Here is a 24,919-nt window from a genome sequence, read left to right as displayed (position 1 = left end):
TTATTAATTGGAATTCCTCAGTAAGGAAGACTTGGCCCCTCTCCCTGACGTATTTACTTATTTAGTCAGTTATTTATTTATATCCATAGGGACAGGACTTTTATTCTTTGGGTTATAATCCAATAAAATCGTTATTTATTTTGTTCCTTGGGTTGTTCCAGCTTTGGCCTTTGGGAGCTCTTTTGATGCCCTTTTGACTTGCCCCGTCATTTTTATTGATCACTTTCTATTTTCTGGTACCATGAGGTTTCTACATTTCTCCATAAAGCTCGTCAGAAGCACCAGATAATGACTGTCTTTTGTAAAGCACTCTGCATGTAATTTATATTAATGTAAAGATGATATTAAAGGTTATCAAAGCAAATTATCATTCATCACATGCAAATTACAGATGTCAAGTCCAAGAGCGAGAGCGTGACAGGCCATGAGCGCTACACAGGCAGAGGCTCAATGCCTTCCACTGCACCCAAAATGTTATCCCCACTGAGTGACACAGTGGGGCCTTTTCATGTGATGGCATTTTTAAGTGTGACAGTTCAGCTACTCTCCATTCCCCCAAATGCCTCATCTACTCTGGTAGAAATGGGAGTTCAGTGGGACAAAGATGTATTAAATACGTATTAAATACGATTGTATTTCTCTAGTCATATTCATGAGATGAATTCACATAATTTGAAATAGTGCACTAACTATTCTGTTAAAAAATACTTTTGTAAGAGGGAGGCAGGATGAGGAATTATACATCTACTCTTGTCAGCAGCTGGATTTGAATCTTGATTTTAACTTTCCTGTGCTAGTCAGCAAAAGTTTCTCAAAGGAGAAATGAAAGGACAATAGGAATAATTCAGAAGAACCAAACAATAAGTGGGGGGTGGTGGAGGGGAAGGAATGTCCATCTTTATAATTTAGAGCAATTTAAAATGAAAAAAGTCTATAGTGTTATGGATAGAACTGATACAACTTAGTTTACTTAAGGCATTAAAATGAGAGCACAGCTCTGGAATTTTCAAAAATATTGTCGCTGTCAGTTTTTCTTCTGTGATAAAATGACAAATTTGTCCATGTAGGAAGCATACCCAGATCAAGGAGTAGGGACACAGGACTCTGGGTCAAGAAGGAAAACATATGTTCTGAAATAGACCAGAGCCAAAACAAGACACAAAAGTTCAGGTCACCTCTTTGCCCGTGTGAAGCTGGGAGAACAAGTAAAGAAGATTGTCTTCTCCAAGTAGGACAGAGGTGAATTAGATTAAGACAGGACATAAGACACGCTGCTGATGTTTTGTTGTTGTTGTTTTGTTTTTTTTGCCCTACAGAGTTCAGCCACCAGTTTGCTGTTTTAGGGTGGGGTTCAAGGAATAAAAGTCCCAGTAACAGTGGGCCTTAGTCAGGCTCTATGAGTTTCAGTGTTTGTCAGCTCTGAGATCATATATCACGAGGTCTCATCGCCCTGATATGCAAGGCATGTAATGAGTGAGGTGCCATGGTGCCTGGAGCAAGTCTAGCTGAGTATTCATCTGTGCCTTCAACGCTTCAGATTCTTAATTTCCATGTTCTTTAATCCCTTCCATAGGAGTCTGTCAGTGATGTCACTACCACCTTCTCAGGAGCTGTGTTGGATGGGTCTTCTGCCCCTTGATTAGTCTCTTGTTTAGATTGCTCTGACACACACACAAAGTATTTAGAAAGATGATGCTACTGATCTCTTGTTGGTAAGACCCTGACTTTGAGGTTTTTTTTTTTAAGCTAATGAAACACTTATAAGGACATCTTTCTGCAGAAATCCCAGGATGTAACCAATTTACAAGAGTTGCCCCAACATTATAGGTGAGGCATGGAGACAGCGTATATTGGGTAAGGGGTCAGCTTTTATTTGTCACTTGTGGATCCACTAACCTTCAGCCTCCTCCATTTTTCAGGGGCTAATAATTTAATTTCTTTAAAAAATTTAATTTCTTTATTGTCTTTATTTTCTCTCTTCCTGAATGTCTCCCATCTATTTCACTATCTCTTCCTACCACCAGATGGTGGAAAGGGAAAAGGAAATAACGAGACGGTAAATGAATGTGGTGGCTGTCAGAGTATGGTGAAAGGTGTGGTAGTGAATGGACCCCAAAAGGAGCTTGTGAGTTACCTGTGAATTACCACAAATTCCGTTTTCATTTTAGTGCCCACTCAAGGGTAGCCGGCCCAGGTCTGGGGGTCAATATGGCACAATGATTCCTGTTGGGGAGGAACTGCCTCAGTGGATTCCTGGGAACATGAGAGCCTGGGAACATTGCTGAGCAATGAAACCCACCTGACCCAGGCATTGGCGTGCGGGGTTAGGGGTCCCTATGAGGGTCGGTGTGGGGCGATGCAGCCCACCGGCTTCGCTTCTCTTTCTGCAACTCCATCCCACCACCTCCTACAAGCCGAACTCGCACCTGGCCTGCCGTTCCCACGCTGCACTGAAGGGAAATAGCGTTTCTCTCCCTCCATGGGATGAACCCCTTCTCCTTCCCAACAGCCCCCTCTGTGAAGCCTTCTTCTGGGTTGCCTCGACACCCCGGGGTTACCTGTTATCACTCAGCAGGTGTTCGACCCCTCACCTTCCCATGGTCTCCCCTCCCCCAGCCTGTCCTCCACCTCACGTCGCACCCTCGGGGTCGGCTCCTTCCATCTCCTTTCCCACGTGCCACTACACTCGGACGCGCCCTCCCCTCCTCTGGTCTCGAGGAGTCTCGCGGCATTTCCCGTGGCGTTAGGCGAGCCGCCGAGGGTGGGGGGCGGCCTCGCGGAGCTGGGTCCCTCCCCACTGGGCGGCAAGGGGGGCACCGGAGCGCAGCAGTCACAGGGACGCCCCGGGCGCCAGCCCCGCCCCCGAAGGCCCCGCCCCTCGAAGGGCCCGCCCCTCAGGCCCCGCCCCCGCCCCGGCGGCCGCGCGTCCCCGGCAGGCGGAGCCGCAGGAGCATCGCGGCGGCGGCGGCGGCGGCGGCGGCGGCGGCGGCGGCGGCGGCGGCGGCGACGACGAGGAGGAGGAGGAGGGGAGAGCGGGCGGCGCGGCCGCGGCTGCCGGGCGCTGGGCTGGGCGGCGCTTTTTTTTTTTTTCGCAATTTCCACTAGCGGGGAGCAGGAAACCCGGCGCAGCCGGGCGCAGCGGGCCGCGATGCAGCAGCAGCAGGAGTCGCCCCGGGCCAGCAGCGGCAGCAGCAGCAGAGGCAGCAGCGGGCGGCGCTGAGCCGCCGCGGCCGCCGCTACTGAGGAAGAAGCCGGCCCAGACGCCGCCGCGTCCCTATCCCCGCGCCCACATCCCGGCTTCCCGATTCCCGCGCCCGGGTCCCGGCGCCCCGACCCCCGCGTCCGCCTCCGCTAACTTTCACGCTGCCTCGGCGGCCCGGCCCGGCTCGACGCCAATGGGTGAGTGGGGGGCGCCCGGGTGCCCACCTCAGCCTGGGGGCGGCGCGCCTGTCCCGGGACCGCGGAGCCGAGGAGGGCGCCCCGGGAGCAGGGCCCCAGCGGGTGACACCGCGGTGGGCACCCTGCCTGCGTCGCGCACCCCCCATTCACTCCCACTCGCGCCCGCGTCCCTGCCGAGCCCGCGCGGCGCCGAGGGAACCCCGCGGGGGCCTGGGCGGAGGATCGCGGGGGCCGGCCTGGGGCAGCTGGGGCTGAGGGATGCGGGGGGTGTGGTTGGCTTTTCGGGTGGGCGGGGAGAGTTTTGGCCATTTTTTCGCCCCCGGCGCGCCTTTCTCTGCGTTGGGGACGCAGGTACCGGGAGCTGGTGGGCTCCGGCCCTGCGCAGGGCTTGCTGTGCCCACCTGGCCTCGCCGCAGGGGAAGCCGGAATCGCGGGGTCTCGGGGCGGCCGGGGGCCGGGTGCCTTTGCGGGTGGATGACGTGGTGGGGGGGCGGGAAACGCCCCAGTACCCGGCCTGGCGTGCGGTCCTCGGGTCTGGAGCGCCTGACCCGCCTCCCTTAGCATCCCTCTTCCTCCCGGCCCTGACCCCCTCTCTGCCAGCCTGCATTCCTCCAGCCTGGCAAGCTCGCCGCTCGGTGATGCTCAAAGGCCACTTCCCACATCCTCTAAGTCTGCAGGCTTGGGGAACTGGAAACGGTGATTTAGTCCTTGATTTATTGGTCGAAGATCAGTTCCAAGTAGGCAACTAACTGTTAGGCCCCCTGGGTCCCATCTGGTATAGACCCAGGAGTATTGGAGCCACGTTGCCCAGAGGACCTGGCACTTTACTGGGCAATGGACTTGAGATTGCCAGGGCTAATGTTTGGCTCACCCAGGTAATATTCTTGCTGGCAGCCAGTCTGTTTTCATGCCTCTGGCAGATTACTTTAGGGTGTTTCTAGGCCAAGCATAGGAAGACTGTAGGTTATAATAAATCATAATGAAGTGAGACCTTTCTGTGTTCAGGTCATAGGATTTACGTAGGTGAGTCAGACAGTGATCAGCCAGCAGTCTTGGGAGGCTCGTGAAGACAGATGCACTGGAAGGGGGGAGGTCTAACCCTGTCAGCTGTTGACAGGCAAAGTTCAAATCCCATTTGTGGTCATTTGCCATAAATGGTTTTCCTTTTCCAAAGTGGTGACGATCTGACGGCCTCTCAACTTCAATGTCACTTTTTTCTCAGTGCCCTTTTCTGATCCCTGCACCACTCCCAGTCTAAATCAGTTCCTTTCTGTTACATTTTCTCCTTAAAAAAAATTGGCAGTATTACATATTTATTTGAGTTTAACATTTCTGTCTCCTACTGTAAGCTCCATGACCATGGGGACATTGCTATGTTGCACTGTTTTGCTCAGCACTGTTTTCTTTGGTACATGGCACAGAGCAGACCCTAAATAAATATTTATTGAATCAGTGAATGAATGAGTGAATGAATGAGGAGGTAGGAAACCCTCCTACTCTGTGGAAGGCAAAACACTTAGCTTGGCACTCTTGTTTTGCTTTGGCACCTAATAAGATGATTTAGTTCATTAACAAAGTATATACTTTAAACATCACCCATTACTTTCACAACAGATTGGTTTCTCCTGAGGTAACCAAAAATGCTGTTTTGATCACCTTTCATTTTGGGTGGGTCACCTAAAGGGTTGTACAAAAAAAAAAAGATGTTAGATCCAAATGTCTTCTCCCATGGCTGGACTCTGTTTTCTGTATCTCAGTGGGGAGAGGACGGAGTTCTGTTTAAGAAGAAACAGACCTGTTTATCATTCAAGTCTGAACTGTTTTCATTATCAAGAACCTCCTAGGAAAATTAGAAAGTGCTTCTGCAGTTTATAGTCCTTTCAGGCTTAATCTTTTTTACTGTAACCATTACAAAGGGGGGGGGGCACCAAAAGTGATTTTCATTTATTTCAGGTGTTAATACTTTGAGGCACTAAGAGTAAGATGGATGCTGTCATTTAGTTCATTAAAATGTTTAGAGTGGGATTTGAGATGCTGGTAGTAGTTTGGGGGCTAAAGATCACATGCTGTTTTCTTAAGCATCTTCAGGAGTGTATTTGTGATGAAGTACAGGTATTTAACAATTTATTCTGTATGTCTTCCAGTGGAGACGCCTAACAGTGCTATTTCTGAAGCAGGTGTGTGTGTACACACAGGCACACCCCCCCTTCCCCAGTCTCCCATATCTCTTTGGTTTTCAGAAGATTTGTCCAGTTTATCAGTTTGATATACTTCCATTCTTACCGGGTCTGATAAGGATTTTTCCCTTGATGGATAACACAGTAAAGCTGTATTACATAGTCTTTGATCTGAAAAACAACTGCAAAGCATCAAATCCCTAACACTGAAATGAAGCCAGTTAGCTGTGAAATGGCCTCTTATAAAAGTCCAGTCAGAATGTGCCATCTGAGTTTGCGGGGAGATGCCTTCAGTGCCAGATGCAGGGAAAGGGTCTTGTAATTACAACTGCACAAATATTATTACCACTGAAATTTGTGAGTCGTGGAGGATCTGCAAGCCCAGCGAAGGATTTCCATTTAAAGAATTCCAGAGTAACAACAAAGTTTGGACTGTCGTTAGCACTGTATCATATTGGTGGTGCTAGACTGCTTTATGCTAAATCAGCTAAAGCTAAAATGAGTATAACATGTTTGCCTCCACAAACAGACTCCAGTTAGAAATGGAAGAAAAGACTCCACCTTTATCAATCATGACCTTTACTTTACCCCCTTCCATCCATCATGGCTGGGGCAAAGCCTTGCTACCCTCCTGGTTGCACAGACCTTGCTTGTTTCTTCTCGGATGGCTTCAGTTCTTTTTGTGTTACTGACATTCTCTGATTAACCTTCGTATTTGTAATTGTTGTTGTTGTTGTTTTTAATATATTTATTTATTTATTTTTGGCTGTGTTGGGTCTTCGTTGCTGCGAGTGGGCTTTCTCTAGTTGCGGCGAGCGGGGCCTACTCTTCGTTGCAGTGTGCGGGCTTCTCATTGTGATGGCTTCTCTTGTTGCAGAGCATGGGCTGTAGGCGCGTGGGCTTCAGTAGTTGTGGCACACGGGCTCAGTAGTTGTGGCTTGCGGGCTCTAGAGCGCAGGCTCAGTAGTTGTGGTGCATGGGCTTAGTTGCTCCGTGGCATGTGGGATCTTCCCGGACCAGGGCTCGAACCCATGTCCCCTGCATTGGCAGGCGGATTCTTAACCACTGCACCACCAGGGAAGTCCCTGTAATTGTTTTAAAGTCGGTTGCACACAGTGGTCAGTATTCATCCATTTATCCATCTATCCGTCCGATATTTATTGACCTCCTGCTTTGTGCCCAGTGTTGTGCTAGCGGCAGGCGCACAGCACACACAGACCTGCCGGCTTGGGCTTCTCAGTCTACTGGGAGAGGTAGGCTTGAGTGCAGTACTTACAACGATGTGTAATTATAAGCCCAGCTAGGTCTCCTGAAAGGACATTAGAGAGGGGGGATCTGACTTAGGCTGCAGAGGGGTAAGGACAGTGTCTTTGAGGAGACTGTGTTTGAATTGAAATGTGCAAGTTGGCTAGGAGCCATCACTGCCCTCCATCTGCCCGCCCCCCTCAGGAGCACCTGCAGTGGAACAGCCGTGTACCATGGGGACCCGCGGGGCATCACAGCGAGAGGGCGTCAGGAAGGACCACACGTAGCAGTGGGGCCTGTGTCTGGTGCTTTGGGGAGCGTTTAAGGAAGCCGGGCGTCGCTCTGGATTGGATGCTGTCAGGAAGCAGGGGTGAGTCCTGATCAGGAGTCTTAGTCATCTCACCCGAGAAGCGGGGAAGACCAGACAAAGGCTGAGATTGGTGAAGAAGCAGCAGTCTCTTCTAGGAGCCAGGACCCAGGGACGTTGGGTGGGTGACTTTGGTGGTTTGGACAAGTTCCTGCTTTGTCCGTGTTCTGACATGATTACGGAGTGGTCTTGTCAAGTACGTGATGAGTGGGGGCAGCGAGTAGGAGGTGGTGGGGTGGGGAGAGTGGCTGTCTAGGTATATTCGGGGGTGGCTTCCTTAACATCGGCCAGCTCCAGTCTGGGAACTGTTGTTCAGCATTCAGAGATCGGACAACTCACACGCTCTACCCGGGATAGATCCAGAGGAACAGAACAAGCTGCTGAGAACCAAGAAGCAGCACGGCCCTTAATGGGAAAGATGCAGGGCAGCAAAGTACTGGAATCCTTTCAGTGTGAGAGAAGGAGGGTCTCTAATGCTGTGGTTCTCAGAATGTGGTCCCCTGGTCAGCTGCTTCAGCCTCCCCAGATCCTGTTAGAGATACCAGTTCTCTGGCCCCAGTTCTACCCACTGAGTGGGGAACTCTGAGGGTGGAGCCCAGAAATCTGTGTATTCATGAGCCCTCCAGAGGGTTCTGATGCATGGTCAAGGTCAAGTGTAGAACCTCATTGCCTTGCAGAGGAGAAAGCTGAGGTCCAGAGGGCGCGGGTACATGGGCACTCTGGTCGTAAAATAAGATGCCGTTATAAGTGACATAAGACCTCAGAGAAGGAGAAAAATGTGCACCTAGTTCAGAACAAACCTCTCCTGGAGTTACTAGAACAGTTCAGTGTTGATTCATCCACGAATCCAGTCCAAGCCAGACCACCTCCAGCACCTGGGCATTAGTGACACTAGCTGGCCCATCTCGGTGTTAGTCACTTGGAGTATCACACAGGTCTTTCCCATCACCCCTTTTTTCCCCTCCATCATCTTTTTTTTTTTAAATTTTTTTTTTAAATTAATTAATTAATTTATTTTTGGCTGTGTTGGGTCTTCGGTTATGTGCAAGGGCTTTCTCTAGTTGCGGCAAGCGGGGGCCACTCTTCATCGCGGTGCGCGGGCCTCTCACTATCGCGGCCTCTCTTGTTGGGAGCACAGGCTCCAGACGCGCAGGCTCAGTAATTGTGGCTCACGGGCCCAGTTGCTCCGCGGCATGTGGGATCTTCCCAGACCAGGGCTCGAACCCGTGTCCCCTGCATTGGCAGGCAGACTCTCAACCACTGCGCCACCAGGGAAGCCCCCCTCCATCATCTTTACAAGGGGCATTAAAAATATATTATTAGCATTATGAGGGTCTTTGATATTTGTTTGTGATTTTCTATACCTGGTTGCCTGTATTAGCTTCCAATTGCTGCTGTAACAAATTACCACAAACTTGGTGCCTAAAACACCACAGGTTTATTATCTTGAATGAAGTTCTGGAGTTCAGAGTCCAACAAGGTTTCATCAAGCTAAGATCTAGATGTTGGCAGGACTGCCTTCCTTCTGGAGGCCTAGGGGAGAACCCCTTTTCTGTTTTTTTCCAGTTTCTAGAGTCTGCCCACATTGCTTGGCTCATGGCTCCCTTCCACCTCCCAAGCCAGCAATGGGCCAGTCAAGTCTCTCTCAGTGTATCACTCTGATACTGATTTTTCTGCCTTTCTCTTCCACGTTTAAGGAGGGCATGAGCTGCATTTGTTTGGTCATTGTGTCCCTGTGCCTGGCTCATGGTAAGCCTAAAATTAAGATTGGTTGAGTTCATTATTATTCTTCACCTTCTAGCTAACTTCCCCGAGGTGTGTCCTAGACATCTCAAACGGAGCCTGCTGCAAACTGAGCTCAGCATTTCTCCTCCATAACACCCATCTTGACTCATTTATTCCCCATGTCCTTGAGGGTATTACCACCTTTCCTGTCATTTCCATCAGTATTCTGCTCATTGCCTTGCCTCTTCTTCCTTCCCCCTCCCCCTATCTCAGCCCCTTCCAAAGGACAGTCAAGTCCCAAATGTTTCTGGAATTGACACCATGCCTTTACTGTTCTGCAGGTACTTTCCATCCTGAATGCCTTAGCAAAGGTTTCATGAAGCTGAGCAGTCACCCTTGCCTTTTTCTGTTCCATGCTTGTTCAGGCCTCTGAGCCTCTCCCACGTCATTCTCTTGATGGGGAATGGATTTCACTGTCTTCTCTGCCTTGTAGTGTCCGTGTATTAGTTTCCTCTTCCTGCTTTAATAAATGACTACAAACCCAGTGGCTTAAAACAACATAAATTTATAATCTTACACTTCTGGGAGTCAGAGAATCTAAAATGCGTTTTACTGGGATGATATCAAAGTGTTGGCAGGGATGTGTTTCCTTCTGGAGGCTCCAGGGGAGAAATCATTTCCTTGCCTTTTCCAGCTTCTAAAGGCAGCCTGCATTCCTTGGCTTGTGGCCTCATCACTCTAACCTCTGCTTCTGTCCTCACATCTCCTTCTCTCTTACTCTGACAGTCCTGCCTTCATTTTATAAGGACTGTTGTATTATACTGGGCCCACCCGGGTAATCCAGGACACCCTCCCCATCTGAAGACCCTTAATCACATCTGCAAAGTCCCTTTTGCCATGGAAGGTAGCATATTCACAGGTTCTGGGGACTAGTATGTGGACATTTGCGGGGGAGTATTATTCAGCCTACCACACCCCTTATTCATCTTTTGAGGCCTGCTCCAAAGGTTTCTGTATAACACTTCGTCTTGTATTAAGTCTGTTCATCTCTGACTGGGTGTCCCCAACTACATTGCCCTGGCTCCTTGCCTGGCATACGGTAAGTGCCATATGTTAATGAATGAATGAATTAATGAATAACCCTTTCACCCAAGTACAGTTGCTATTTGAAATTCTCTGAGGCTGTTGGCTGCCAGGAGTGTGTGTGCACTTCTGCAAAATCCCCCAGGCAGAGCGTGATGACAAGGTCTGTTTGCTGACAGTTCACGGTGGCCTGCACTGCAGTGGGTGAGAAGGGTAGTGCCACATGTGTCACGTGGCTTCAACAAAGAGCTGCAAGTTTAAGATAGCAAATTCTCTCTGGCAGTGATTCTCAACCAGGGGCAATTCTGCTCCCCCCCTCCCAGGGGGACATTTGGCAGTGTCTGGAGGTGGCAGCTGGTGGGGAAAGGGCAGCCTACTGGCATCTGGTGGGCAGAGGCCAGGGACGCTGCTCCACATCCTGCAAGGCACAGGTAGCCCCACCACGGTTATCCGGCCCCGAGTGCTGGGGAAGCCTGCTTTGGGCGTTACACAGATGGTCAAAGCATCGTTTCCTTCCTTCATCCTCAGCTGCTCTGGAACATAAGGTTTTCCCCTGTGGCCACAGCCTTTGTTTTATGAATGAACCAAGAAGTCGTTGGAGAGCAGGACTCTTTGGTACTTCTTCACCATCACCGTTTTGTCCTTTGAGTAGAAAGTGTCTTAATACAGCTCTTGACCCCCTTCTGTCCATACCTGGGTCATGAAGTTGTTGAACTTGCTTCTTCCATGTGTGGCTCCCCTGATGTTTTGCCTTCCTAGTGGGATGTGCTTATATGCTGGGTGACAGATGATGAGTCCTTTTGCCGCCCACACATGGATCCCTGGAACCAAAATGCTGGTAGGGCCCTTGGCAGTCATGGCCCACACCATCAGATGATGGAACTGAGACTCAGAGAGGCAAAGTGACACGAGCCCCCAGCTGCAGAACCCAGCTCCGTTTCAATATGAGAGAACCAGCCACCTGTATAGGTGCTCAATAAATATCAGGCTCCTGCTTCCCCCCAGTGAGGCACTTTCTACAGCCTGTTTCCCTGGTAAGTTTTTTTAAACAGCTTTATTGAGATATTACTCAGATATCATACAGTTCACCCATCTAAAGTGTGCAATTCAATGTTTTTTTTATATATCACATTCATTTTTATTTTTAAAAATTTATCTATTTATTTATTTTTGGCTGCGTTGGGTCTTCGTTGCTGCACGCGGGCTTTTCTCTAGTTGTGGCGAGCGGGGGCTACTCTTCGTTGCGGTGTGTGGGCTGCTCATTGCGGTGGCTTCTCTTGTTGCAGAGCACGGGCTCTAGGCAGGCTTCAGTAGTTGCAGCATGTGGGCTCAGTAGTTGTGGCTTGCGGGCTCTAGAGCGCAGGCTAAGTAGTTGTGGTGCACGGGCTTAGTTGCTCTGCTGCATGTGGGATCTTCCCCACATTCATTTTTAAAATTATGGTAAAACATACATAACAGAATTTGCCGTTCTAACCATTTTTAAGTGCACAGCTTAGTGGCATGACGTACATTCACGGTGTTGTGCAACCAGCGCCACTATCTATTTCGAAAACTTTTTCATCACCCCTCCCTGTGAATTTCTAACTGGAAGGTTAGGATCCGTGTCCCCTGGAGGGGTTCCTGGACCACTCAGCCATTTTGGGGAACACATGGGTAGAAGCCCAAGGATCCCAGTTAAGATTCCAAAGGAATACAGGAAAAGAGAAAGTATGGTTTTGTTGTTTTTTAATGGTTTTTGCTGATGTTTCCTTTGCGGGGGTACTTCATTTTTGCTCCGTCCCTCCACGCAGCTCCCTTGGTTCCATCCCTTTCATCCTGTGGGGGAATTCTGATTTTCTTTCTACATCCTGAAGCACTTGTGAGTTAGTTGCTTGGGCAACTTCCTTGGCAGTTACTGGGCTCCATTAAGAATATTTCAAATGTGGGAGAAAAGACTGCGGTGCCAAACTGGTCTCTGGAATCCACACGTGGACGTGGAGACTTGATGGAGTGCCACGTTTCTTTGCTTCTGTTCCTTCAGCTGGCAAAGTTACACCGGCAACTGGTTGATGATGAGTGCTTGGTTTTCAACTTGATTGTTCTTTTATGGGTAAATATCTTACAGGCAGTCCTGTACATTAGGGGACACTTAAACAAAGCCAAATGGAGCTCGTGGACCTTACCTCACTGGTAAACTATGCTTACAGTTAGGCTCAGGAGGAAAAAACACTGATAACAACAACAACAACAAAATCCTGGGATATTTGTCCTTCCTGAATGGTGTTCAGTTGGCAAGAAAAGCCCAGTAAAGGCCTCAGCTTATTTCCTTGCAGTGGCCCGGGAAGTGGTGGGGCCACTGCAGGAGTCTGGTCTGTCCCCAGGCGCAGGGGACAGAGCAGCAAGATGAAGTGCTATTCAATTCATGCTGCTGGTTCTTCCTCAGTGTCTTGGATTAAATACTATAAATATTTTAGTGCTGATTAATTACTCATTTTGCATAACAAATCTAAGTCCTTAAGCACCCAAGTGCAGCACGTATAAACAGTTGAAAATACCAGCTCTTTAAACTTCAGCTTCCTACCAGTCAGTGTTCAAACATCAGCCCTTGTGTTTTTGCTGGATTTTTCTGGACTCTTCTAGACTTGGAAGACTTGGGGCCCAGTTCTAGGTCTGGTCCTCTGGGGGTGCACCAGTTTTATCCATTGCACACCCACTCCCTGTGTGAAAAGTCTTTAATTAGTTTAGTGTCCTCTCTAATTATTCCAGCTAGTTCTCATTTTTGTGCCTGGGGCTAGAAGGAGGTGCTTGAACCTTGTTTTGGATGAGAGCTGGGAAAGTCTGCTCTGGCTTCGCTTTCCCCGCCCCACAGCCAGCTTCTCCGTGGATCCGCATCTTCTGTGCCAGACCCTTCTGGATGCTACCTTTGGCTACCTTCTGCTTGAGTAGTTTCCGTGCTCACTTGCGAAATTCACTGGTCCTGAATAACTTTGTAAACAGGCTTTGCCTTTCTCCTATTTTGATCATTAAAAACACAAAAAATTAAAAAAAAAAACCTCTTGACAACTTGAACAAAATGGGACAGTTTTCACCATTTAACCAGTGATTTCTCAGTGGCCCTTTGTTCTCAATAAAGTATTAGATGGAGCACAGAGGTGCCAACCCAAATACGTCTGTCAATTAGCTCATCAGTGGTACCTAAGGCAGGTTGGACAACGTGTTTGTTAATTGACAGTGACCTTTTTTTTTTTTTTTGGCTTAATTGCTACCTTTGTCGGGAAAGAAATGAAATGAAAGTAATTAGCTTTGGGTGGGGGGTCGAGAGGGGAGAAGGCAGGTAGGTGTGTCACCAATTGAAGAAACAATTTGAAAGGGGCTGCAGTTTGCCCTGTTTCATGTTTGTTGGGCAGAGACACTGCAGCTGCTTGCCAGAGAAGTGTTTAAATTGTTTTTTAGAGTTAGTTTTTAGAATAGGTTATACGTGACTCAACATTTACAAGGTGAACAGTGATTACTAAAAAGTCTCCTTCCCATCCCAGTCCTCTGGCTACCCAGTGACCCTCCCCATATACTGTTGATATTTCGTGAATTCTTCCAGGGAGACGTGGTGCCTATACCAGCAGATAGGTATTTCTGTTATCCTCCCCACCCCCTACTTCTTGATTAATTGACGATGGGAGGACTTTCTAGCTGGTGATCTTTTCCCCTGGGGATGTGCATCGGAACCCTGTGCCTGGGTTCTCCCCATCCGACTTTGATGGGGAGACAGGTGGATTGTGGAAGCGTTCTCCAGGAAATTCTGCTGTGCACTCCTGATCTCAACTGAGCTGGGTTCTGAACTGGTAGAAACTTGATCCTGGATCTTACACGATCTCGACCTCACTTCTGAACTGAGTTAGGAGGTGTCTTCCCACTTTGATGTCGTGTGTGTAGTAAGGACTTTCTTCAAGTGAGGAAGCCAAGCAGAGCCTGCTAACCTGAAAAAAGGGGTTTATTCTGGGACCACAGGGGCCTCTCGTGCAGCCCAAAGGCCCCAAGGAGTCCCAGAACCAGGGATGGGCCAGCTGCCCGGTGGGCCCTTCTGCCATCTCTCCTCCCTGCCCCTGCCCCCTTTCTTTGTGCAGTCATTCACGGGGCACGTGCCACAGTTCCAACCTCGTGTTCAGAGTGACTTGATTCGATCCCAGTTCCAGATTCCCATTAGGGTGACTCCGAGCCCCATGGAGGGTGTCGCCCCCTGGAGACACACAGGTGGCTGCTATTCTCCCACATCTGTGAGGCGAGGGACTGCCCGCTTCCAGTCCTGTGTCAGTGTTTAAGGAGGGCCTCTTCGGTGCCAGGTGAATGCTAGGTGCTGGGACAGTCCTGACCAGAATGCAGCCCTGTCTCTCGGGGATGGGGATGTCTGGGGGCCACTCCTGGGGCAGGTACTATACATGCGGATGCTTTAAAGCCATAAGCCAACATACCTGAAGGTGCCCTGTGCCCATTTTTCCTGGCTTTCTCTTGACAAAGGGGCGATCGGTGTGAGGTGTTGCTAGAGCCTTCAAGGATGAGCCGGCCACCTTTGGAGTCCCCCTCACAGGGCTCCCTGGAGGGGTGGCTCCTGGCCTTGCCGGGCACGATATGCTTCCGAGTGAGTAACGGCTGTTTTTACCCTTTGAGACCCTGAGTTGTGTGACTGAACTTGGTTTCTCCTTTTGAGTTGGCAACACTTAAAAAAGTGTGGATGTGACTTTGGGGGCACTTGGAGGGGTCGATGAATTTGTGACAGGGGGCAGGGTGCATTTGTGACATTGTCTGGCTCTTTTAGGGAACCTATGGGTTTTTAAATGGAGGAAAAGATGAAGACATTGTGAAAAACAGCCACCGCCTGGCCTGGTGAGTTAACTGCTGGAGCCGGGTGATGGCGGTGAAGGGGGCAGGGGACTGTGGCTGCTGTGTCCGCTGTCTGCTCTCTCCACCCTCCCGCCTTCTCTCTTCTCTTTTTCTCCTCTCTCCCCCTCACCCTCTCTCTGCCCCCTCCCCCACCCCTCCCCACACCTTCTCTGTACCCCCACTTTCCATCTCTCCCCAACTTTCTCTTCCCTCCAACCTTCTCTCTCCCCTCACTGTCCCCCCACCCATGCCTGACCCTCCCTCCTGCTCTTTCTCTCTCCACTTCCCTTCGGCCCCCCTTTTTTGCCCCTCCCCCCTTTCCTTCATTCTCTCTTTCTCATACCCTCCCCCACCTCCTCCCCACCCCTCCTCTCCCATCCCCGTGTCTGTCCCCCTTCTCCTCCAGGTCCCTCTGTCCACACCTTCTCCCCTCCTCACCCCCCTGCTTGCTCCTCCCCCTTCCTACTAAGTCCCTCCTCTTCCTCCTCTTTCTCCTCCCTCTCTTCCCACCCCTCCACCTCCCCATCCCCCTCTGTCCCCTCTCTCCCCCTCTCTCCCCCCCTCTTTCTTTCCCTCAAACCCTCTCTCTTCTCTCCTCTCCCCCATCTCTCCCTCCCCCAGCTCTCTCCCTTGAACACCACCCTTCCCTCTCTGTGGTCTCTTGCCCCCCTCTGCCAACACTCTCTCCCTCAAGCCCCTTTCTCTCCTGAAATCCCCCGTGTCTCACAGCCCTCCCATTTCTCCCTCTAGGCCCTGCCCACATGGTACTGCCCCTGCCTCAGCATCTTCAGCTGATAGCACCACCTCCTTTGCGCTGGTGGAGCTGGGTGAAGCTCGTGTATTCAGTGCAGTCTAAGGTCAAGATGGCCACATGAGGATGTGCGGGAAGGGCTTCTGCCCCCCCCATCAGGGACCAGGTGACCAGCTCCCCGCCATTGAGGGTGGTTGTCTTAAAGGATAACCTCTTCTACGATGGTGTAGAGGGCTCCATCCCTGACCGAGGGGAGGGGCAGATTCTCGGATGGGTGTGTCTTATTCTAGTTCCAATATTCTCTAACCCTGAAAAAAAAATTTTGTTATAAATATATAGTGATTCTATAATAGAGTTTAGAAAATAGGAAGCAGGAAAATTTATTATTATTATTTTTTGCTGTATGCCTAGTTCTTCCCTTCCTGTTACCCTCTAGATTCAATAAAATCTTCTTTAAATAATGTCTTCTGGTCCCAGCCACACTGCAGAGTATTAAGGGGAGGTCATGGTGGTGGCCATGTTGATGCCTAAGAGCCCTAGCAAGTCAGAGGAGTCTGGAAGCAGGAGAATTTAAGTCGAGCACTCATACAGTGCCCCAATACAACCACTTTCAGTTTATTTTGGTGTGTGTCTTTTTAGACTTTTTACTATATACTTGAAGATAATATAATATATGGATAATATTAATATATGTAGTATATATAATTGTACATCCTGGGTTTTTTTGTTTTTTGTTTTTTACTTCATAGTCATCTCCGAAGCTAGTGTTTGTAGTAGCTGAATATGTGAGTTCCTGAATCTTAACTTATGTAACCATTTCCCTGCCATTTGAGTATTTAGGTTGCTTCCATAATCTTGATATTATAAGTAAGGATGGCATGGACACTCTTTTCCTTTTTATTATTTAAGGAAATCAGGTTGTACACAGGGTGACATTCCACATCCATTCTTTGTTTCCATAGCCTCCAAATGACTGGAATGGCCCATGCTGATGATTATGATGGTAAATCCATGAGAGTCATTACATGTGCATTGGCAGCGTACTTGCCATTCCCGTGTTTGCTTTCAGTTTTAGTTCAAGAAACTCTGCTCATATGGCTTATCATCCCTTCTATGCTGTGTGTGTGTGTGTGTGTGTGTGTGTGTGTGTGTGTGTGTGACAGAGACAGGGAGAGAGGGGAGAGAGGGAGACATCTCTGAAGGAGACTGCTGGTGGGGCTTTCCTATTCCACAACGCGTTCGTATTCTTCACGCCATTTTGAGATGATTAATCCTGGTTCAGTGCTCAGGCATGAGAATAGGGAATACACAGTGAAAGGTAAAACCCTCAAGGACTTGGTTCCTTCTCTTCTCTTTCTTTCCCCCTTCCCTCCCTCCCTCCTTCCACTTCACACCCTGACTGGCATTTTAAAGGGATTTTGTTTCCCAGAACCACAGGGAGAATTGTGTCCCAAAGGCCCTGTGTCCTCAATGGGACTTCACGTTTGGCTGGGATATGGGTCCAACTCCCATGCTGACGAGGGAAAGGTCGTGGCTGTAATAACCGTCCTGTGATTTCCTAGCTTAGCTTTGTGTCATTGTCATACACTCCCCTGAAAAAATTGGGCTTTTGGCTTCAAAGGGCATCAGATAAGGGTGGCTAGAACCCCAGGATCCAGGTTGGGAGAACCATCTCGAAGCCTGCCTTCTTGACGCATCAGTTTTGTTAATGCACAGCACTGTGTAAAGCATTCGTTCCTCAACCACCGTGCGCATGTCAAACCTGCTCGTGTACCTGGCCAAAAAGGAGCTGAATATTTATGATGCCCTTTCAAGGCCAAGTGTCTCTGAAAGTTCTAAACTTTATAATAACACGTGTTAGGAAACCTTGGTAGCTAAAGGGTACCGTATCCTTTCTCCCTTTGTTTCAGTTTCAAATTATGAACATAACTGGCCTGCACTGGCAGGACAGACAAGACACTTGATTCAGTACTGCCGTACATTGGAATTCAGTTAGATCCTACAAGTCTTTATTGAGCGCCTGTTAGGTGTGAGATCTGATAACCAGAGGGACTCGGAGATATCTGAAGTTCCCCTCAATGACACATTTTCGGTAACTTTCATTTCCCTAATCGGGTGGGAGATTGTGATGGGATCATTTCACGAACCACATGATGAAATAAGCAGTTAAACCAAAGGGTGTTTGTTTGAACAAGTTTTGTTTCTCCACAAAGAAGGAAAGATATCCATTTGAGGAACACACATCAAGTTAGAAGACAACTCTCTGAGATAACAGTTGCTAGTCAGTGTCTCTGAAACTCCCTCCTCACTGCAGGTCTAGAGAAACCAAAGAGAACAGGCTTTCTCAAATGAGTAAGGCTGAAGTTCCCTTTACCAGGGAAGTATTTACCAAGAAGCCCTCTTTTGCCTTGAACTTTAAAAAATGTTTATTAGCTTTTATTTATTTATTAATTGCAGTAAAATATACATAACAGAAAATTTACCACTGAACTCTTTTTTTTTTATTGTGGTGACATATATGGAACATAAAATTTACCATCTTAACCATTTTTAAGTGGACAGTTCAGTGGCATAAAGTACATTCACATTGTTGTACAGCCATCACCACCATGCATCCACAGAACTCTTTCCATCTGGCAAAGCAGAGACTCCGTATCCCTTAAACAGCAACTCCCCGTTTGCCTCTCCCCCCAGCCCTTGGCAACCAGCATTCTCCTTTCTGTCTCTGTGAGCTTGACTACTCCAGGGACCTCATTTAAGTGGACTCATACAGTGTTTGTGCTTTTGTGTCTGGCTTTTTTCACCTAGTGTGGTGTCTTCAAGGTTCATTCATGTTGTAGCGTGTGTCAGAATTTCATTCTTTTTTAATTACCTTAAACTTTTCAATAATGATGCTTCTTGAAAAATAGGTACTTAACTAGATACAGACTCCTTTTGCTTTTAGCTCATTTGGAAGTATAAACCTGTAACAGATTCACAAATTAAGGATAAATTAACCCAATAAAACTCAAATTAACACTAATAAGAGACACGATGACATGTTTCAGTGATGCCATTGTTGCTGACGAGGCGGCAAGGAACACATGCTGTGGTGCAGTCTTTTGAGTTCACTTGGTTCTCTCGTCTCTTCTCTATTCGAACCAATGTGAGAATCCTTCCTTCACACAGTGCTCTCTGAGACCTTTTCACGGGGGTGCTGTGCATTAGAACCGGTTTTGAAAGCTGATCGGATATTTGATGCACACAGACCACATGTCGTGTGGACAGCGTGAAGCATCAGTATAAAATACGTACTCATGCACCCATCCCTCCACATGTGCTCTGGCTCCGTCCTCTCCTCCTGCCTTCTCTAGAGGAGACAAGCATCAGGAGCCTTTTAAAAAATCATCTTTCCCTTCTTTTTAAGAAATAGTTTGATCATTTCCATATGTATCTCCTAAAAACATATTGTCTGGTTTTGCTTGGTTTTAGTTTTATATAACCGGCATCCAAACCGCACAGAGACTTGTGACTTGCTGTCTCTCGTTTTATACTTCATTTCTTTTCCCTGTCTGATCTTCCATTGTTTGAATGTGCCATTGTGTCTTTTTCCTTTCTCCTGGTGATGGACTTTTGCATTGCTTCCCATTTTTGCTACTATGAATGGACGTCCTATCACCATGCTGGTCAATGTCTCCAGGTGCCCATGTGAAATACGTTTTTGAAAGGTGTATGACAAGGAGTGATTTTGCTGGGTTGCAAGTTGCTGGATTTCCAGAGTGGTTGTATCAGCATGTTCCCAACCAAGGAGTGGACGAATAAACTAATGAATGAAGGAGAGAATGCTATATTCATTGAAGGAGAGAGGATGTGAGCTTTAGAAGAGAATACCTAATTGGTTTTCACAATGTGTGTTCCCAGAGTGTAAACATTTCTGCTGCTCCTATTCTGCCCAACATTTGGTGTCCTCTGCCTCTGTCATCATGTCTCCTTTTCTGGCTCTTCAGCCTCCCTCTTCCATCTTTTAAAGACCCTTGTGATTATACTGCGCTCACCCAGGTAATCCAGGATAATCTCCTCATCTCAAGAGCCTCAACTTAATCGCATCTGCATAGTCCCTTTTGCCAGGTTAGGTCACATACTCACAGGTTCTGGGAATTAAAATGTGGGCATATTGGGGGGGGGGAGACATTATTACGTCTACCATGGAGGGAGGGAAGTGTTCCATTTCTAAAAGGAGGAAGGCGATACTGGGAGATAATGATTAGTCTCTGCTGTATTATATGACTGCGTTTTTGCCCATCTCATGCCTGTGGATAGATTTTAAAAGTATTAAATTGTCAGAGCTGGCGAACTTGCTGAAGATGGGACTTTGTTTTCTCATACTTTGTGGTTCTTGGGGTTCACATGTCTAAATAATCACAAAAGCAAACTTTTTTTAAAAAATTTATTTATTTACGGCTATATTGGGTCTTCATTGCGGTGCACGGGCTTCTCATTGCGGTGGCTTCTCTTGTTGTGGACCACGGGCTCTAGGTGTGTGGGTTTCAGTAGTTGCGGCATGTGGCCTCAGTAGTTGTGGCTCATGGGCTCTAGAGCGCAGGCTCAGTAGTTGTGGCGTGTGGGCTTGGTTGCTCTGCGACATGTGAGATCTTCCCGGACCAGGGCTCAAACCCGTGTCCCATGCATTGGCAGGTGGATTCTTAACCACTGTGCCACCAGGGAAGTCCGACGCAAACTATTTTTGAGGCCTACATCCTTTGTCACGAGTGAGTGTCCTCTGTGCATCTTCCGTTGGCCGCATTCCTTTCCTGAAGCCCATTTCCAAGTGCTGTTCTGCTTGTAGTTTCCTCGGAGAAGCTAACAGAGCCACTAGCATCACTAGGATTAAATAAATGGTGAATGTATTTATTGGCACAGAGTAGGGGCTCAAATGAGTTACAAATATATAACAACAAAAGGCCACACTGGCACACTGCCAGAACCCCCTCATGTATAAAGACCCCCTCATCATACGTTTTATGCACACAGTAGGTGCACTGATCAAATACCTTCCCGGTACCTTTTGACCCTCCATCTTGTGTGTACATCTGCTTTCTGTGTGTGTATGTGTGTGTGTGTGTGTGTGTGTGTGAGAGAGAGAGAGAGAGAGAGAGAGAGAGAGATACAGAGAGAAGCAGACAGAGACAAAAACATACACACACATACACTCACAGATTTTTTTGGCATGTGCTATGAACTGAATGTTGAATGTTTTTGTTCCTATAAAATTCATATGTTGAAACCCTAAATCCCAAATGTGATGGTATTTGGAGGCAGGGCTTTTGGAAGGTTATTAGGTCATGGGGGTGGAACCCTCATAATGGGATTAGTGCCCTTGTAAGAAGAGACAGGAGAGAGCTTGCTTCCTCTCTCCCTCTCCCTCCCCCGCCCACCTCTCTCCCACCCTTCCTTCCCCCCACTCATCCCACCATATGAGGGAACCAGGAAGAGGGTTCTCACCAGAACCTGACATGCTGGCACCCTGATCTTGAAGCGTAACCCTCTAGAACTGTAAGGAATACATGTTTGTTTAAGTCACCTAGTCTATGGTATTCTTGTTTTAGCACCCCAAACTGACTAAGACAGCAAGGAGAGAAGGGGGAACCAGGAGAACTATGGTGGGGTCTATTTGCCAGTCCCTGAATTTATCTCTCTGGTGGAAGACTGCAAGTTTTTATATCACTGTTAAGAGATACACAGAAGTTTCGGAAAATAACCCAGTTTGAATCATCTGAAATGATTAAAGTCTTCTTCTGTCAGAATGTAGAAATAACATAAAAACAAATCAATACTTACCTCTCCAATGAATTCAGAGCATCTTAAAATGGTGTGCTGGACTCAGTTGTGTGGACTGAGAGTGGGGGCTGAGAACACTGGGCTTATGAGTAACAAGGTTGTGGGAAGGGTCTTTGCTGTGGGGGATGTCCCGGAAATTCAGTGTAGAAAATAATCTTAGGATCATTAGGGGCTGTGAGAGCCACACCAGCTGTCTCAAAGTGGCCCGAGGTGTTTTACAGATCTGGAACCACTCATGTTTGAGAATCAGATTGAGATTTCACATAACATTTTATTTATTTATTTATTTTTGGCTGCATTGGGTCTTCGGTGCTGCGCGCGGGCTTTCTCTAGTTGCGGCGAGCGGGGTCTACTCTTCATTGTGGTGCGTGGGCTTCTCATTGCAGTGGCTTCTCGTTGCGGAACACGGGCTCTAGGCTCGCGGGCTTCAGTAGTTGTGGTGCGTAGGCTTCAGTAGTTGTGGCTTGCAGGCTCAGTAGTTGTGGCGCATGGGCTTAGCTGCTCCGCGGCATGTGGGATCTTCCTGGACCAGGGCTCGATCCCGTGTCCCCTGCATTGGCAGGCAGATTCTTAACCACTGCGCCACCAGGGAAGTCCTCACATAACATTTTAGATCCCTGGCTACTCTGAAATGCTGGGTCTTGTGGAAAGCTTGGGTTGCTATTCCTGCTTGGCTGCAGTGGTGGCAGCTCTGTTCACATGGCGAGCATGTGGGTTCAGTTTGCCATGTTCCCTACCATGCCCTTTTGCCTCCCAGACATGAGCCAGGACTGACAGCCAGTTGGTAGAGATAATCAGGCTCGTGCCATTGTTTCCAGATCTCCTTACCCTCTTGGGTGCCCTCAGGAGACCATTGAGTGGGCCTTCAAACACCCCTGACCTCAAGAGTTTGAATTCTTTCGTGAAATTACAACCAGATTGTCTCTACTTGGTGGGGCTGAATCATTCTTACAGAGGGAGTTGCTGAAAATTTGCAGGTCACCAGGACTGTGTGAGCCTTTAGGTGGAACTGCTCTTTAATGATGGACCCCAGGTCACTCTCCTTTGAATGTCCCATCACACCCAGCAGTGTTGATATGTTGGTTTTCATCTGATACCCTTGGGCCCACCATGTGTGTGCCTGGCCCATGAGTAAGAAATACCAGTAGTTGCCAATATCCCAGGCTCTCCCCACTCACCTGAGATTTAATTTGAGCACGAAACACCACCAGTGTCTGCTGCAGTTTCTTTAGACCATTGTTGACATTGGCTGCTGACCCGTGTGTGTTGGCTCTTGGCTGAATGTGCCTTGGGAGCCGCTGTTTTAAAATAGATTGTCCTGTCAAGAGCACTCAGGTGGTGAACCTTCCATGGTAGGAAAAGATATTTAAAGGCACAGCATGACTGGAGAGTTCTGAATCAATCCATTTAGGGTGGGATATAGAGAAGTAAAACCAGGGCCAGTTTGGGGAGTGCTGTGGGAAAGCAAGTTCCCACGCTTGTTGAGGAGGTGGGGGGGCAGGTCGGGGTGTAGGGGGGAGGGGCGGGGGGTGGAGCAGGGCCTCATCTGATTTCTGTGTTAGCTCAGCCCCCCTCAGCTGGCAGCTTGTTTTAGGAATCTTCTTTGTTTTTTTTTTCTGCCATCGATTGCTTCCTTCTGATAACGGGGGCTGGGGGTGGGGTGTGTGTGCTAAGTCGATAATTTGCCAAATTTCGGTGCTCCGATTTTGGTATGTAAGGTAGGGGAAACTTTCTGTGGTGATGACTTTGAAGTCTTCAAGTCTCATGGCCCCATGAGACTTAGTCTGCTGGCTCCAACAGCGCCATCCTGGGTGCCTTCCCATCACTTCCCTGCCCTCCTTGGGCTCTGCTAGGTCTTTGTCTGGTCCCTTCTGTCCATGTTGTCCCAGGCCCTGTCCTGGGAAATCTTGGCTCTCAGCCTGGAGCTGACAAGTTCTTGCTTAGGAGGTGGAAGGGAAGAGCACGCTGGGCTGGCATAATTCATGCACGCTGCAGTCATAAGTTCCCTTCCCAGAGTTTGTAGTTATGAACGGGAAGAAACCGCCAATTGGGGATGAGTAATTTATTTTTGAGGAGAGATCATGAGACATCTTATTTATCTTCGCTTTACTTGGTCTGCTGGAAAACACAAGGAAATCCGATTTGTTGTAGCCAGACATCATCCCCCTTCCCTTTCCTCCCTCCCTCCCCACCCCTAACTGGGATGTGAATGCTTCCGGGTGTGCAGGAGAAGGGTCACCGCTTGAGGAGAGGGCACAGGGCACGTGCTGGCTCAGGAAGCCCCACCAGGGACCACAAGGACCCCAGAAATCATGCTCCGTAGACTGTAGTTCCTTCGGCGCTAAGGTAAAGACCATGGCCATCTCCTCCACGCTGGCACCCCTGCACCTGGCCTCGTGTCTCAGCCAGAATGAGCAGCAAAAGAAAAAATATTTGTTGAATGAGTATAAACAATGGATGATGTATGACTCTCAAGCCAGAGTCTCGTTTCCCCAAACTGGGCCAGAAATTGATCTTTAATGGTATCGCTTATTCACATCTCCTGCACACATTGCACGTCGGTAGGAGCCATGGAGAGAGTCAACGCCTCTCAGAGTCTTCCCTGCCATTCGCCCGTCGTTTTGTAAGGTGTATTCACATGTTTGAAAGCATATCTCTTTTGAAAGACCTCAAGAAATGGATCAAAATGATCCGTGACGCGGTCTCCGTAGAATTTTGCCAGCACAGCAGCACTTGTGCCCAGACCCCTTCGACTGCACACACAGGAATCTTCCTGTGGCTCTTGATCAGCCATTAGCGACATTTGTGTCGCACTGAACTTGTCAAGAGAAGACCAGTGGTGGCTCCTGGTGGGGGGCGCGCTCTGTCATTAGGGCAGCTGGCAGGCTGGCTTGCTTTACTGCTCCTCCAAGGTTCCTTGCCCCGGGTCCACCACAGAAGAAATCTCCTTGATCTTTCTCAGTTGTGGTCCGCATTCAGGCTTGCCACACTTCCGCCCGGGGGCATGATGAAGCGCGTGCCTGTGCCCTGGGCTGTGCAGAGTAGAGCTGCGATAAGGGAGCCTGCGGGCTCGTTTCTGCAGGGCTCTCATCCTGCATTTTAGGGAAGTGTCGCCGGTCCCCTGTGCGCCCTGAGCCACGGGATGTTTTTCTTCGCTTTTCCTCTTGCTGGACTTTTTCGTTAGCCTGACCCCAGTCCCTGGCGTTTTGCTTCAGGATGCTTTTCTTCCTCTCTCTGGAGTAATTGCTTAGAAAATGCCCTCCTGTCAAAAACATAAAGTCTCCAATATCATAATTTGGTAGTGGAAACGCCTGTCATTTGGCTTAATAGTTTAACTGTGGTTAATGGGGACGAGATGGCAGCGTGGTGGCCAGTCCCTGTGGAAACCAATGGGGTCGAGCATGTGAACACTCATTGGGGGCCCAGCCCACTTTTGGCAGGCACTTTAATCTTTTAATGCTTTCATGCTTTGGAGAATTATAGGAGCCATATGCTGCTGCC

The 24,919-nt window shown here is 48.6% G+C and overlaps 1 protein-coding gene across 5 annotated transcripts in view; it reads left to right on the top strand.

Annotated features, from left to right (window-relative positions):
* The first annotated feature begins 2,954 nt into the window (after positions 1-2,954).
* The window catches only part of SH3KBP1 (SH3 domain containing kinase binding protein 1), a 337,837-nt gene continuing 315,872 nt past the window's right edge, over positions 2,955-24,919 (top strand). For 3 of the 5 annotated variants that reach the window (XM_082447089.1, XM_082447085.1, XM_082447086.1), the window contains exon 1: positions 3,266-3,399. In XM_082447089.1, coding sequence (XP_082303215.1) covers positions 3,396-3,399 — 4 coding nt within the window. In that variant the 5' untranslated portion in view covers positions 3,266-3,395. Of the gene's footprint in view, positions 3,400-24,919 lie in introns of all 5 variants that reach the window. The other 2 variants (XM_082447084.1, XM_082447088.1) reach the window with 2 other exon arrangements.

Source organism: Balaenoptera physalus (genome assembly GCF_965194825.1).
Source record: "Balaenoptera physalus genome assembly, chromosome: X".
Taxonomy (NCBI): domain Eukaryota; kingdom Metazoa; phylum Chordata; class Mammalia; order Artiodactyla; family Balaenopteridae; genus Balaenoptera; species Balaenoptera physalus.
This window is presented reverse-complemented; position numbering and strand designations above follow the sequence as displayed.